The sequence below is a fragment of the Sceloporus undulatus genome, chromosome 4 (assembly GCF_019175285.1).
Source record: "Sceloporus undulatus isolate JIND9_A2432 ecotype Alabama chromosome 4, SceUnd_v1.1, whole genome shotgun sequence".
In the NCBI taxonomy this organism is placed as follows: domain Eukaryota; kingdom Metazoa; phylum Chordata; class Lepidosauria; order Squamata; family Phrynosomatidae; genus Sceloporus; species Sceloporus undulatus.
Window position 1 is genome coordinate 216,534,520 of NC_056525.1, and position 16,022 is coordinate 216,550,541.

The 16,022-nt window shown below is 42.5% G+C and overlaps 1 protein-coding gene across 5 annotated transcripts in view; it reads right to left on the bottom strand.

Moving 5' to 3' along the window:
• Window positions 1-13,963, bottom strand: part of C4H8orf88 (chromosome 4 C8orf88 homolog) — a 22,552-nt gene extending 8,589 nt beyond the window's left edge. The window contains exons 1-3 of one of the 5 annotated variants that reach the window (XM_042461612.1): window positions 13,648-13,765; window positions 6,374-6,469; window positions 5,115-5,191 (exon numbers count right to left, since the gene is read on the bottom strand). In XM_042461612.1, coding sequence (XP_042317546.1) covers window positions 5,115-5,191; window positions 6,374-6,443 — 147 coding nt within the window. In that variant the 5' untranslated portion in view covers window positions 6,444-6,469; window positions 13,648-13,765. Of the gene's footprint in view, window positions 1-5,114; window positions 5,192-6,373; window positions 6,471-9,649; window positions 9,928-9,949; window positions 10,235-13,647 lie in introns of those variants that run through there. The other 4 variants (XM_042461613.1, XM_042461609.1, XM_042461611.1 and 1 more) reach the window with 4 other exon arrangements.
• Between the last annotated feature and the right edge of the window lie 2,059 nt (window positions 13,964-16,022).

Genomic DNA, 16,022 nt, shown 5'->3' on the forward strand with positions numbered 1-16,022 from the left:
AATAATAATAATAATAATAGGATTTACTTATATGCCGCAGGATAGGGAGTCCTGGAGATGTCTCATCCACAGGGTCACCATGAGTCAAGACCGACTCATGGGTGTTAACAACAAATCTTCATGGTAGAAGATCTTATCTAGTTCCTTTATAGTTGTTCATTCAAGTCTTAGTCTTCTTTCAATTTCCTGACTATAGTCTCTGTTTTGATTACCGTATTTTCCGGCTTATAAGGTGACTGGGCATATAAAACGACCCCCAACTTGTGTGCAGGCAGCACCCTGGCCTACTCCAGGCCAAATTAAGGGGGTCTGGAGCTCACAGGCACCGGCTTGAGGGAGTCTCTGTGGCGGCCTGGAAGGTGGGTGTCAGCAGTTGCAGTAGGGCCTCCCGCAGTCCGGCCCAAAAGGGCACTCGATGCTGCGGAAGAAGCCGCTGGAGTGGAGCATCCCGAGAGGCGGCGGCGGCGGGGAGGCATAAGGGGCCGGCTCTTTCCCTCAACCCGACCATCCCTCACTCTCCGGACTGGCTCTGGAGGCGCTTCTCCTCCACCTTTTCTGGCTTCCAACCCCCAAAACCAGCCCTTCCATTCCCTCACCTGATCTGTAATGGCTACGAGAAAGGGAAAACCCAGCCGTGGTGCCTGCTGGGATTGGAACCTGCAAGGACCCCACCCCTGGAGACAGAGAGGTGGCTATGCCATTTGGAGCTAAAAGGTCGTCTCATACGCCGCAAAATACGGTAATGACTGACCTGAGGTATAAAAATCGTTTATGTCTATGTCTTCATTGTGTGCGTATGTGCCTTCCAAGTAACTTGCAGACTTATGGTAACCCGATGAATCTCACAGTGTTTTCTTAGGCGAAAAATACTCATAGGTGATTTTGTCAATTCCCTCCTCTGAAATATCGTATAGCTTACAGCACCTGGTAGTCATAGGTGGTCTCCTATCCAAAGACTAATCAGGGCTGACTGTGCTTAGCTTCCAAGATCAGACAGGATCTGGTGCCTTTAGGGACTTTATTACACACTTCAATTTTATGCAAACTATCTGTGATCATTATTTTTTATTTCTTAATAATCATAGCCCTGCTTTTGCACTTTCTTCTGCAATTTTCATGTTTAATCCCATTTTCTATATGTGTTCTGCACATAAATCAAGCAGATACACTGCCAAAATGCAACATTATCTTTCCCCTTACCAAAAGGAAGTATTCTGTTTCTCCCTATTGGGTCCTGACAGTTTTGGTGTGTGATCAACATCCTCCTGGATGTCCAGAGAATCTTTTGATTTCTTCTTCTTCTGTCTCTATGCTAGGAGTATAACCTTGGATTATGGTTATAGTGATGGATTTTCCCCATATTGTATTCCCTGACTGCTCTCAATGCATGCCGCCTTACTATCAGTCCCACCCCATTTCTTGTCATTCTCAGATTAGAACACTATGTAATGATCTGACTGAAAATGTCTATGTCTGCCCTGTTTAGCTCACTCACAGCAACTATATTTATGATTTCCATCACTTGTTTTACAATTTGTGGTTTTCCCTCGTTCACACTCCTATAGTTCATATTGCTATTTCGTACATTATGCAGTTTCGGACTTTCATTTCACCTCTGAGCATCCTGCCAGTTTGAGTCCAGTTGCTTCATCAGACACACTGTTATTTATATTTATACTTGTCATCTGCACTTCCTCAGTAGTTGGCTGAGTACCTTCCAACCTGGGATTTTCATCTTAACAGTCCCATAAATTATAGTAATCTTCCAGCATTATGCTTTCTTTCGGTTTGTTTCAAACTCATAGGGTTTTCAAGCTAAAAGCGTTAAGTGATGATTTATTATTGCCTTATTCTGTGCAGTATTAACAGTATCAACGCCTGCCTACTGCTGCTGCTGTTCAATAGATATTTGATACATTTAGTATGGCTCCCCAGCAAAAGCCTACCAGTAGCAATGTTACTATCAGCATAGCCTTTTACCTCACTGGAACACACAAGAAACTCACTACCACAGAAAATTAGTTCCAAGGTGAATGTTGAGCTATGATTCCAGGAAACTATGGATCACACTGGCTTAAATCTTACTTGTCAGATAGATCTTTTGCAGTGGTCACGGGTGGCCAGACTTCGTCCTCTGTTCCCCTATCTGTTGGAGTTCCCCAGGGCTCTGTCTTGGGTCCCCTTCTGACCTCTCTATACACACTGTCCCTAGGTAAACTCATCAGTTCTTTTGGTTTCTCTTGTCATCTGTACGCCTACGACATTCAGCTGTATCTCTCCACCCCTGACCTTTTGACGGGGCTTGAACAGCAAGTTTCTTCTTGTCTGACTGCCATCTCTCAGTGGATGCGGCTTCGGCGCTTGAAGCTCAACATGTCTAAGACTGAGCTTCTCATCTTTCCACCTAAACCCACCCTTCATTATTCCTTTTCTGTTTCTGTTGATGACACTTCTATTCAACCGGTTCATCAAGCCCACAGACTTGGCTTCATTTTTTACTCTTCTCTGTCATTTATTCCCCAGATCCAGGCCACCGCCAAGGCCTGTAGATTCTTTCTCCACAACATTGACAAGATCCGTCCATTCCTCTCAGCCTCTACTGCCAAAACTCTGGTCCATGCCCTAGTGGTTTCACGACTAGATTATTGTAACCTCCTTCTGACAGGGCTTCCTCTTTCACACCTCCATCCTTTAATCTCTGTCCAGTATTCAGCTGCCCGTATTGTCACATCCGCTCGCTGCTTTGACCATGTTTCTCCTCTTTTATCCTCCCTTCATTGGCTCCCCTTCCCCTTCCACATCCAGTACAAGCTTTTGTTATTGACTTTCAAAGCCCTCCATGGATTGGCCCCTCCTTACTTATCTGACCTTCTTTCTCCTTACATTCCTACTCACACCCTCCGCTCTGGTAGTCAAGGTCTCCTGTCACAGTGTAGGACTACCACTGCCCCCTCCCGAATTTGTCCCTTCTCGCTTGCTGCCCCTTACTCCTGGAACCTTCTTCCCCCACATGCACACATCATCACTTCTCTACCCAGTTTCAAAACTGAATTAAAAACTATATTGTTTAGAGAAGCATTCCCAGAGGCGAGCCCCTCTCTGACCCAGGAAGCCTCCTTTTAACCATCCATTAAGAAGCCAAGCCCTTCCTCCAGTCCATCTGCCTTGGTCCAGGCCTTGGAGGTGGAGAAGATCTGCTGGACCTGATCCTATTCCCCACCACCACTCCCTTCTCCTTTTGTGTCATGTCTTTTTAGATTGTAAGCCTGAGGGCAGGGAACCGTCTGACTAAAAGTTGGTATGTACAGCGCTGTGTAAATTTACAGCGCTTTACAAATAAAGGTTAATAATAATAATAATCACACTCCCTGCAAAGTCACAGAAATTCACTGGGTGACTTTGGGCAAGTTACACTCTTTTGACTTTAGAGAAAGGCAATAGCAAACCTGTGAGTAAATCCTGCCTTAGCCTGGAAGCCCAAGAAAAAGTACTGTATTCTGTTGCCTAGACTATTTTAGCATGAGCAGCCAAATGTAAGCATTCTTGACAGAAGAGTGGAGTACAACAAGCAACTCCAAAGGTGCTCTAAGGCATTTCCACTATGTTTGCAGGTCACTTGAGCCCCCAGGGAATCAAAGCCAATGTTTGCAAATAACAATAACCCCACAATTTAAGCCCAGTAAAAGCCTTTTCTAAAACAGCAAGTGACCTTTGCTCATTTCCCAATGTTAGAAAGGCCTCCCCTGGCCCTAAAGAGGCCTAGAAGGGCAGCAAAACATAGTGAAAATGCCCCTGTAACCCCTAGAGGGCTTGGAGGAGGGGCAAAAAAGAGATTTTAAAAAAGATTAATATTTTTGTGGGAGCATATATAGTGGAGAAGTGCAGCTATTCGAGGTATCATAGGGGTCTAATTTAGTCCCTTAGCTTTCCACAGCTGTCCACCCCTCTTAGATAGAAAAGCAGTATTGCCAGCACAACAGCCTGATTCTAAACCCTCTAAGCTAGTGCATCTTTGAGTTAAGATTGTACTATGGATCAACATATATAATACCAGCTTCCAGTGGATTTGAACAGGGGAAGATAACAAACTGATGTTGTAAGATTGGAGCAAATAGGAAACTGGTGGATAAAACATATTTATAAGTTCATGCTGTACAACTCTAAGGAGCTGGCTCTGTCTTTGCAGGTGTTTTCAATGGACAGCAGTTTATCTGAAGCCTAAACATTATAAACTATCATGAGCTTTCCCAGAAACTTGCCTCCCAGGTACATTTTGTGTATAATGAATGCCACATACATAAAGGTTTAATTATATTAAAGTTTGTTTCATATTTCATCAATTACATGTGTTATGTTTGTATACTAATGTATAATATATGGCACAATATATACAGTGGACCCTTGTTATACGCTGGGGTTTGGTTCCAAGATCCCCCGTGTATAACAAAATCCGTGTATGCTCAAGTCCCATTAAATATAATGACATAGCAAAATGATGTCCCTTATAAAAAATGGAATATCAAGGTAAATTTATACTTTTTTGGAACATTTTCAAACCGTGTATGCTTGAATTCGTGTATAAAAAATCCGTGTATAAGAAGGGCTGACTGTACTGATTTACTCCTACAGTTGCTGAATTTGGTATTACTTTCTGCAGTTCCTTATTGTGTTATGTATGGCTATATGTTTTAGTTCCTTCCTTTTTGTTTGTTTCTATAGCCTGGTCCTATATTGTCCTGAAGCTGACCAGAGTTTGATATGAAAAACACTTACTTGCTTATGCCCCAAAAAATAAAAAAACAAACAAACAAACAAAAAACACAATTCTGTAAAAGTCAAACTAAATACTGTTGAAGTCATCCTTTTGGCTGTGGGGAAAGTACATGATCCAGAGTTTCACTTTCACAGAATTCTCTCTTCTTTCTGGGAAAGAAGAGACAGAAACTTGTTCATATTAAACGCTGGTCAGTTTCAAAGTAGGAGATATCCATAGCACTAAACCATGGCTGGCATTACATGAAGGTTATGCAGCAAGCTCAAGTTCCATTGCAACAATTTAGATAAATGTAGAATACAGTAAAATCTATTTATCTGGTATATTAGATTAAACTTACAGAACTAATTTCAACAGGTGAACATCCTGAAGTACTGCATGTAAACTTTGACTGGAAGTTGAAAGTGGTTGGTGAAACTATGGAAAAGAATACAGTAGAAATAAATCAGTAACATATGCAATATTATTACTAATTTTTTGTTAACTAAGAACTATCCACTCATCCTTTACACATTAATGTATTTTTTTGGGGGGGAGGGGCTCTGGACAACTCATAGAATCACTGAGTTGGAAAAGACCATGGAGATCTTCCAGTTGAACTCTACCATGCAGGAACACACAATTAAAGCACTTTCAAGCCATCCAAACTTTTAAAGACCTTCAGAGAAGGATAATCTACCACCGTTCAATGTTGCCTACCATGTTACAGCTCTTACCATCAGAAAGATCTTCCTAGTGTATAGGTGGAATCTCTTACCTTGTAATTGTAATCCTCTAGTTTGTGTCTGGAGTCTGTTTTGGCATAAAAAGGAGGTGGGAAGAAATTTTCCAGCATCTCAAGGATGCTGCAAAATTCCTTGTACCCCATCACTATTTTCCTATCTCTTTGTAACACCATGACTCCAGTACAAGGTGTTGGTTATAACCTTTAAAGCCCTACACGGTTTGGGTCCAACCTATTTGAGGGATCGCCTGCTCCCATATAATCCACCCCACACCCTCAGGTCCTCTGGTAGGAATTTATTGCAGCCTTTAAAAACCAGACTAACTGCTACCTCCCAGAGGGCCTTCTCTGCAATTGCTCCCAAACTATGGAACGGCCTGCCAGACGAGATCCGTCAAATTGCCAGCTTAGACAGCTTTAAAAAAGCTGTCAAGATGGATCTCTTCTGGCAGGCCTTTCCTGAATAAAAGTGTCCGGCCACAGAATGATTGCCCCCCACATCATGTATTAGCCCACCACTCTGTCCTCGCTATTTTTTTTCTTTTTTATTGTGTTATTAATAGATATTTCAATCTCCTATTTTAATTGTATCATGTTTAATCCTATTTTAAGGGGGGAATTTGGGACAATGTTGAATGTGGATATTTTAATGTGTTGTGAGCTGCTTTGATTGTCTCGTCACAGAAAAGCGGGATAAAAATAAAAGTGTTATTTAGTTATTTATTATGACTCCACAAGAGTTCTAGAAAACTCAAACGCTCACATCTTTATGCACCAATTTTCTAGCATTTTGATGGTGCCAACAAAGGTACTATCCAACTTAGGGATAATAAAGCTGTTTAGTGTCTGTTCACTGAAATAATTAACACACTTACCATGGGGAATGAGATGTCGCACAGGTCTCGCTGGTTGGAGCGACTTACCAATCAATCTTTTTGTTTCCATTTTTTTTAACACTGTGAGGTGCCATGCTGTAAAATACAAAAAACCAAAGGACACATACATGTAATACTTATAAAACTGAAAGGAATTAAGATAAATGGTTTAAGTACATGTGGTAGTTTTTTGTCTCATTCATTTTCTGACTATTCATCAACTTTGTCTCTTCTTTTCAGACATAAGAAGTTAACTATAAACACAAAAGAATGACAAATGCTTGGTGATTCATAATTTTATTAAATCCTTCCAATGTGTATTATTGGCATTATCTAATATGCTAATTTAGTACAATTATTTAAATAAGTTGGTCTATTAATCCTAATTTAAAAGCTCAATATATTGTTGTTAATTGTTCAAAGTCCACTTTGAATAAAGGCAACCCTAGGAGTGAGATAACTCCAAGGCTTCTTGTTATGAACAGCCCTGCCAAGGTCGCGCAAAATCAGGGCTGTGACTTCCTTGATTGAGTCTACCCATCTGAAAAGCTATCTCCCTTTTTTTGCTACTGCCTTCCACATTACCAAGTACTAGTGTTTTTTCTAATGAGTCCGGTCTCTTCATCATATGTACAATTAGTGTAGATAGGTTCAGTATAATTGTTTAGCTTAAAAGGAGAATTCAGACTTAATATGCTCTAAGACTAATTCATTTGTCTTTTTAGCACTCCATGGTATCCAGAGAACTCTCTTCTAGCACTACATTCTCTTCCTATCAGCTTTCTTTTCTCTCCAGCTTTCAGCCATACGTAAAAAGTGGAAATACTGTGGCATAGATAATCCTGACGTTATTCCATAATAATCTTTACACCTCAGGATACTGTCTAGTTTCTTCATAGTTGCCATTCCAAGTCCCAGTCTTCTGATTTCTTGACTACAATGTCCATTTTGATTTATAGATGGTATGGAAAATCTTTAACTATTCAAGTTCTTCACTGTCTACTTTAATGTTAGGTAAATCATATGTGGTCATTATTTATGGGTTTTTTTAATGTTTAACTGTAATCCTGCCGTTGTACTTTGTTTCTTAACTTTCCATAATAATTATTCCAAGTCTTTGCTATTTTCTGCTAGAAGTCTGGTGTCATCTGCATATCTCCAATTGTAGCTGATCCTTCCTGCAGTTTTCAAATCTCCTTCATCCAATTTTAATCCAGCTTTCCATATATGTTCAGCATATAACTTAAATTGACTGGGTGATAAAATGCAGCTTTCTTAGACCTCCTTACTAAAGGGAAGCTATCCTGTTTCTCCATATTATGTTATGAAAGAGGCCTCTTGTCCTAAGTATAGATTATACATAAGGCCAATCAAATATTGTGAAACACCATGCCTTTAAAAGCAATCCTTTTCACGATAAACACAACCAAACGCTTTGTTATAAGCTCAGCCTGATTTACTTCGGAATTTTTTTGATGCGCTCCATTATCCAACATATGCTTGCAATATGATCCCCAGTGCCTCTTCATTTTCTAAACTCAGTTTAGCCATTTGACATCCCTTGTTCCATATAAAGTAAATTTTGAGCATCACCATTCTTACATGGGAGATTAAGCTAATGGTCTGGTGGTTTCCCCTTTCTTAGGGACTGGAGTGTTTCCAATCTGTGGGCCATTGTTTTGTTTTCCATATTTCTCAGCAGATTTTGGATAAAATTTGAGTGGCCTCTATTGCTATATCTTAAAACAACTCTGTTGATATGTCACCTGTTCCTGGTGACTGATTTCTCCCAAGTCTTTTGACCACAACTTCCACTTCACTTACTAAAACAAAACAAACAAACAAGCTTCATTTATATACCGCTTTGTACCGCCTAAGCAGTATCTAAGCAGTTTACAACTGTAAGCTAATTTGCCAACAGTCTGGGTACTCATTTTAGCAGCCTCCTTGGAAGGATGCAAGCCTGAGTCAAGCTTGAGTCTTTTTGCTGGTCTTGAACTCGCAACCTTGTGGTTTTGAGTGAGTGGCTGCAGTACAGGCATTTAGCCACTGAACCACCAAGGCTCCTAAAATTGTGGGTTCATCTTCAAACAGTTCTTCCTTGAATGAATCCGTCACCTCTTTTATATAGTTCTTCAGGGTCTTATTTCCATTTTCTTCTTATTTCTTCTTGATGAGGTAGGGTGTTCCCCAGCTGGTCACATGGAATCCCCACTTTTGGTTTAAATTTCCCTTTGATTTCTTGGATCTTGTGGAAGAAGTCTCTTGTTCTACCTCTTTGTTGTCTTATTTTTCTGCAATGAATAGCTCTCTTTATCCTTACATGCCATCTGACCTTAAACTGTTTGAAGAGTTTCATCTGTCATCCAAAAAATCTCCTCCTTCTTTTTGGCTGCAATAGTATCTTTTTGCATTATTCCCTGACAACGTCCCTAACTTTTGGTCTAGAGTGGACTCTAGAGTTCTTCTGTCTTACAGTCAATTAGCCTTAGTTGTCCAAATCTATTTTTTTGCATGATCTTTAAATTCTATAGAGCTGTTCTTTGGGTTGTTTTTTGGTACACTGATTGATTTAGTGTACAGTGGTACCTCGGGATACGAAATACCCAGGTTACGAAATTTTCGGGATACGAAAAAATCCCATAGGGAATTATTGTTCCGGGTTACGAATGTTTTTTCGGGTTACGAAAAAACTTTTGGTGCTTTTCGGCGCTATTTTACACGGAATCGCGGCTTTTCCCCATTAGCGCCTATGGCAATTCGGCTTACAAAGGCTTTTCGGGTTATGAAAGCGGCCGCGGAACGAATTAATTTCGTAACCCGAGGCACCACTGTACTTCTTTACCTTTACTCTAACTTTTAATAATGGCAGATCATGATCTATGTCACAATTGGGTCCTGGCCCTGTTTTATGATGAGAAAATGGAGCATCTCCTTCTTCTGCTTCCAATTATGTAGTCTATCTGATCTCTACATTGGTTATCAGGTGATTTCCATGTACACCAGAGATGGGCAGCTTTTGGAAGGCTAGAGGACCACATTAGCCTTCCAAGAGACTTGGAAGAGCCTCATTGTCCACTATACCTGCTCCCCCCTCCCCTAAAATCAAAACACTTTTTGTCCCCAAATGTTCTCTAGGGACATGGGACATGTTTTAGGGCAAAACTCCCCGGACACCCCCTCCAGTGGGCATAGGAACCATTTTAGGCATATATATACATGCACACACACACAAAACATACTTTTTGTGGTATGTGATAGTGGTGAGAGTCCTACCTTCCAAGGTCCCATGAAGCATCCATGTAGCCTTGTAACCCCTGACAGTTGTTCATCCAACTTTAGAACAAAATTATATGCTGTGAAGAATTATAGCAATCTCAAAGTTAGAAGCCCACTCCTTTGAATCTCTAACCCAATTTCAAATGATTAACTCAACAATGTGGAATTCAGGACTGCCTGGATTTACCTACTCCTATCTAAACTAATTCCAATCCATAATTTATATCTTTATTTTCTTCACAGATCTCTCTTGCTTCTAGAATCTCTGCTTTTGAACACAGTTCAAATCACTTTTACCTCTTTCTCTTCATATCTCATCAACTTTTGTTGCCTCATCACTAAGAAACAGAAATGCATGAAACAAATTCCCACAGTATAGGTCAGCGATGTGAACCTTTTAGAGACCAAGTGCCAAAGCTCAGCAGCGTTCCCACATCGGGTGTCACCTGGTGCCAGGGGGCGGGGATTCCAGGGAGGACTTCTAGGGGAGGGGAATCCAAGGCACACATTCACAGCCGCAAGCTAGTAATAGCAACCCCTGCCCCCTGGCGAAACCTTCCATGAAAATTCCACGATAGTTTCACCTTAGGGTCGCCATAAGTCAGAAATGATTTGAAGGAACCACACACACATCATACTCTCTCAGCCTCAGAGGAGGGCAATGGAAATGCCCTTCTGACAAAGCTTGCCAAAAAAAATCCCATGACAATTTCACCTTAGGGTCGCCAGGAACGAACACAAGACACACACACACACACACACACACACCCGGACAAAGCTTACCAAGAAAACCCCATGATAGTTTCACCTTAGGGTCTCCAGTAATGACTTGAAGACAGACACACACACACACACCCAAGGCACACTCTTTCAGCCTCAAGCTAGCAATAGCAAACTCTCCTCTGATGGAACACTGTGTCACCGCCACTTCCTCCCGTCTCCGTCTTTTCCTCCTCCTTCCTGTTTTCACCGGTGGCAGGCAGGTCGCTGGAGGCATGGGGCTGATGCCACCGCTTCCTCTTCCTCCCTCTTGGTTCTCCCCGGCAGCTGGCAGGCAGCAACATGGGACTGCCACTGCTTCTTCTTCTTCTTCTTCTTCTTCCTCCTCCTCCTCCTCCTCCCTCCCAGCTCTCACCAGCGGTGAGCAGGCAACTGGAGGCATGGAGCCACCACCACCACTTCTTCCTTTTCCTCCCTCCCTCCCTGTTTTCACTGGCGGACAGGCGGCTGGCAGCATGGGGCCACTGCTTCTTCTTCTTCCTCCTCCTCCTGCCTTCTCTCCTTCCCTCTCTTCTCTCACTGGCAGTGAGAGGCTCGCGTGTCCACAGAGAGGGCTCTATGTGCTAGCTTTGGCACACATGCCATGGCTTCACCATGGCTAGTATAGGTCCTACAAATTACCATCAGCTTCCACAAAAGCCTCTTTGTAATCCGCTATTATTTATTTTCTGTCTTTCCCTTCTATCAATGTGGGCCCCAAGGCAGTCCACAGCACAGGTCAACAAATTTTGTTTTACAAAAAATTAAAGACTAAGTATGATATGCGACACAGCTAAGCATGATATGTTAAGGAAAACATCACCACTTTTTTTCAGATCTGAATGTTGTTTCAATGTCAGGAACAGTGTGAGATAGACTAAAGTTTAGAGCCTCTCTCCATCCCCACATCCTCCCAAAAACCAAAGCAACAGGGACATTGACAGGCACAAAACCAGTACAAAAGGCCATAAAATGCCCCTTCTCCATTGCTGGCATAAAATCTTTCTTTAAGATCATGCTTGTTCCAGTTTGTACAAAGCACTAATATAAAACAGTTCAAAAACACTGAAAACGCTTAAGAGAGGATAGAAATACAGCATCCCCCATTAAAAGACCCTTCTGGAACAACCAGTTAACAGCCAAAAGCCTGCCTGTGAAAAGAGAACAGACAGAGAGGGCCCAGGAATCATATTCTAGGAGCAGCCAGAGAAGCCCCTCTCATATGACTCACCAAATGTGTCTGTGATGGTGGAGGGACAGAAGCAAAGTCCTCCCATGAGGATCACAAAATTCAAGCAGACTCACATGAACAGATAAGGTCTTTCGGATACTATGAACCCAAGTCACATAGGGCTTTATAGGTAATAGTCAGGACTTTGAATCGGACCCAGAAGCAGACCACTAGCCAAGCAATATTAAACAGATTAACATTCAACATTAAATAAAGGGGAAAAAACAAATATTTGAGCCTGCTATTTAAAAATCTATCTATAAACAGTTTTAAAATAGATTGCCATTAAAATTTTAGAACAGTATCTGCCAAGCTGTGCTTTCTAGAGCAATTCCCACTATGGCTAGCCACCAAAGCCCAGGAAAGGACTGTTTGAGAAGCTGATCAAAAGTGTCTTCCATTCCCACATTGTTAGCCACACCGAGCACCACTATAAATAAAAGACTGTACACAAAATTGAACTGGCATGAACTAAACTGAGAGCTTAACTGTTGGGCAGCAAGCATGAAGCTCAATCTTAGGCAGAGAATTTGCCCCAGCCTTAGGCAGGGCTGTGGAGTCAGAAACAATGCGGGATGGAAGTGGAACTGATAGAAAATCTACCGACTGCCTCCAGCATCAAAATTAAAACTCTGAATATTTACTACCTAGTTTGTTGCATATTTACTCTCATGGGATTTTAGGAAAGGTTCGTTGTTCAGAAGTTTGTGGTGACGCAGTGGTTAGAGGCCTGTTACGCAGCCACTCACTCACAAACCACAAGGCTGTGATCTCAACAGCAGCCAGGGGCTCAGGGTCGACTCAGCCTGGCATCTTTCAGAGGCTGCTAAAATCAATACCTAGCTTGTTGGGGACAATCAACTTACGCGTTGTAAACCACTTAGGGAGTGCTTAAGTACACTGATAACTAGCGGTATAGAAATGTACTTGCTATTGCTATTTGATGTACTGTATATTTTATGTTCTATCAGTCTAAGTAGCCTGAGGATTCTTGTGGTAGCAATGAAATGTCTTGTGTTAGTTTTACTATGTTAATGTAATGTAATACAACATAAAAGCAGCATGGTGTAGTGGTTTGAGTACTGGATGATGACTCTGGAGACCAGTGTTCGAATCCCTGCTCATCCATGGAAAGCCAGAGTCTCTCAGCCTCGGAGGAAAGCACAGGCAAACCATCTCTCAACAAATCTTGTCAAGAAAAGCCATGATACGGTCACCTTATGAGAGCCAGCATATTGTAGTGGTTTGAATGCTGGACTGTGACTCTGGAGACCAGGGTTCGATTCCTAGCTATGGCACGAAACCCAAGGTGACCTTGGGCAAGTCACACTGTCTCAGCCTCAGGGGAAGGCAATGGCAAACCTGCCCTGAGCAAACCTTGTCTAGAAAACACCATGATAGGTTCTGCCTTAGGGTCACCGTAAGGAGGAAGTGACTTCCTAGAATACCACACTACACTGTCACAGCGCTGCTATCCCACTTTGACTGCCTCCTGTTGCATTCTGGGATTTGCAGTTTAAAGAGGGGCATCCGGAATTCAAAGACAGAGCTCTTAGGCCTCACTGAACTACAAGCCCCAGAATGCAACAGTAAAAGTGGACTAGCGCTACTATAAGAAGGCAGTCAGGTAATTTACCACAAGGCACACAGCAACAACCAGTTTACTACAGCCATTATCCACCACAGAAATTAGTTTTCCATCAGCAGAGAGTGGGAGAGGGCAAGTTCAAAAGGGGGAAGGATGTCAGCTACACAGAATACAGGTGGCAAGCTTTTGAGGCTTGATTGGCTTCTTCATCAGGCAAAGGTGCCAAGAATAATACAGGAGCAATATATATATATAAAACCGTTGGCCTTTATGGGGCCAGCCAAAAAAGGGCTGATCTGGGATTAACATTGCCATATGGCAATGTTAATCACAGATAAGCCCTTTTTTGGCTGGCCCCATAAAGGCATCAACGGTTTTGTGGATGTTGGGTGTCATTGTACTTTGTTATATGGCTACCTCTGGATGTTGTTGTGTCTCTGATAAGGATCAATATGCGCGTGTTCTGTGGCTAAACATCCCCAGCCATTCCCCCAGGAGACGTTACCAGACTCCTCTTACCAGGAGGACCTCATACTCCGACCCACTGAGCTAAACAGCGCCCCTGTCGTCTTCCTCGCCGACGCCTTCACACCTCTAAATGGGAGGAGCTTCTGGGGAAGACAATGGGAGGGAATGGGCGGGGCGTCAACTGGGCTAAAATGGATGGAACCCAACCAAGGCGGAAGCCGTTGGTTTAACGGTCTCCTCATGCGTAAACCGTTGGTCGCCGGGCCACGCCCCCTCCCGGCTCTCTCGCGCGCGACGACGCGCCTGCGCACTGACTTCAGAATGCCCCCGTCGCGTCAAGGCTTTTTTTGAGTGGAGAAGGGGGCGTGGCTTCCTCGTTCAGCTTTTGTCAAGGGCGACCCTGGCCGTCCTCCTTTTCCAGGACCCGTCCTCCATTTCGGCTTCTTCCTTCGTAGGAAGCGTCCCCAGAAGTCCCTCTTTTTAGAGGAGGACTGAAGAAACATGGGTTTATAGTTTATATGAGTGCTTTTAGCTTTGTTTTTCATGACTTCCATTCCCCCCCCTGGAATGCCCTCCATTTTGTAGTGCCTTGTCCTCCATTGTCGTTAGGGCACCCGGCCAGCCTGCATGCCCTACATTTCAACGCTCTTTCCAGGAGGAATTCCCAAAGGGTCCTCTATTTTGAGCATGGCTAAGGAGTATAAGTGTCCTTAGCTTTTCTTTGGTTGTGTCCTACATTTTTCCTCAAATGCCCTCCATTTTGCATTGCCTTGTCCTTTGTTGTTACAACCTACATGTCTACCTTCTGTCCGGGAGGAATTCCCAAAAGGTCCTCCATTTTGAGCATGGTTAAAGAAGCATGGCTTGACATCTATAGGTGTGTTTTTAGCTTTTACGTGGCCATGACTTCCATTTTTCTTGATCTACATTTTGCAATGCCTGGTCCTCCTTTGCGATTAGGACACCTGGTCACCCTATATGTCCTCCATTTCAACCTTCTGTCCCAAAGTAATTTCCAAAAGGTCTTCCATTTTGAGCATGGCTAAGAAGCATGGATTGACACTGACAGGAGTGTTGCTAGCTTTTTTGGGGTCATGTCCTACATTTCCCCCTCAGATGTCCTGCATTTTGCGGTCCCTTGTCCTCCTTTGCGGTTTAGACACTTGTCACCCTGATCTTCCATCTCATGGGACCGTTTCCTGCTATGGGGCTCCCCCCTTCATGGCCATTTAGGGACTGGTGGGGAATGGGCTGACTGACCAGGTGTCCTAACCGCAAAGGAGGCCAATGCTCTGCAAAATGGAGGACAGGTTGACTATCCCTTCTCTGGATATCCAAAATATTAAAGAAACAAAAAACCCAAACCTTTTTTCATGAGTGGCTGAAATAGCGACCCCTTTGATTTCTTCAAATATACTGTATAAAATTACCTTCCTTCAGGCCACGTGTATAAGATGTATATGAAACATAAATGAATTTTGGGTTTAGCCTTGGTCCCATCTCCAAGATACTACCTCATTATGTAGATATATGCAAATACCTGTACGGTTGGCCCTCCGTATCCACAGACTTTTTTTATCCACGGATTCAACCATCCACCGTTTGAAAATATTCCAAAAAGATATAAATTCCAAAAAGCAAACCTTGATTTTGCTGTTTTATATAAGAGATACCATTTCATTGTGCTATTATGTTTAATGGGACTTGAGCATCCACTGATTTTGGGATCCACGAGTGGCTCTTGAACCAAACCCCAGCGGATACCAAGGGCCTACTCTATTCCAAAAATCTAAAGCACCTTGTAACAAGCAAGAAATATGCTTGATGATGAACAAGAAATACGCTTGATGAACCTGTTTGTCATTTTATAAAGAGGCTTGACGAAAGCAATGGGTGAAAATAGGAATGTTTAAAGATGTCTCAGATGCTAAGAAATACACTTATAGTGTTGCCCTAAGCCAATCTAGCTCATTCGAGGATTAAAAGCAACCACAAACTATAGACAGACTTGGACAAATCACACACTTGGCTTCAGAGGAAGGCAAAGGCAAAATCCCTCTGAACAACTTTGGCCAAGAAAACCCCATGCTACATTTGCCTTAGGGTAGCCGTGAAACAACATGAAGGCGCACAACGATTATGCTGCACCATTTTGTACAGTACTGCTAACCCTCCTTATCTGCAGGTTTTTTTATTCACAGATTTAAGCATCCACGGTTTGAAAACATTTTAAAATATATATAAATTGCAAAGCAGCAAACATTCGTTTTGTATAATGAACATCAATTTACTCTGCCATTATATTTAATGAGACTTGAGCATCC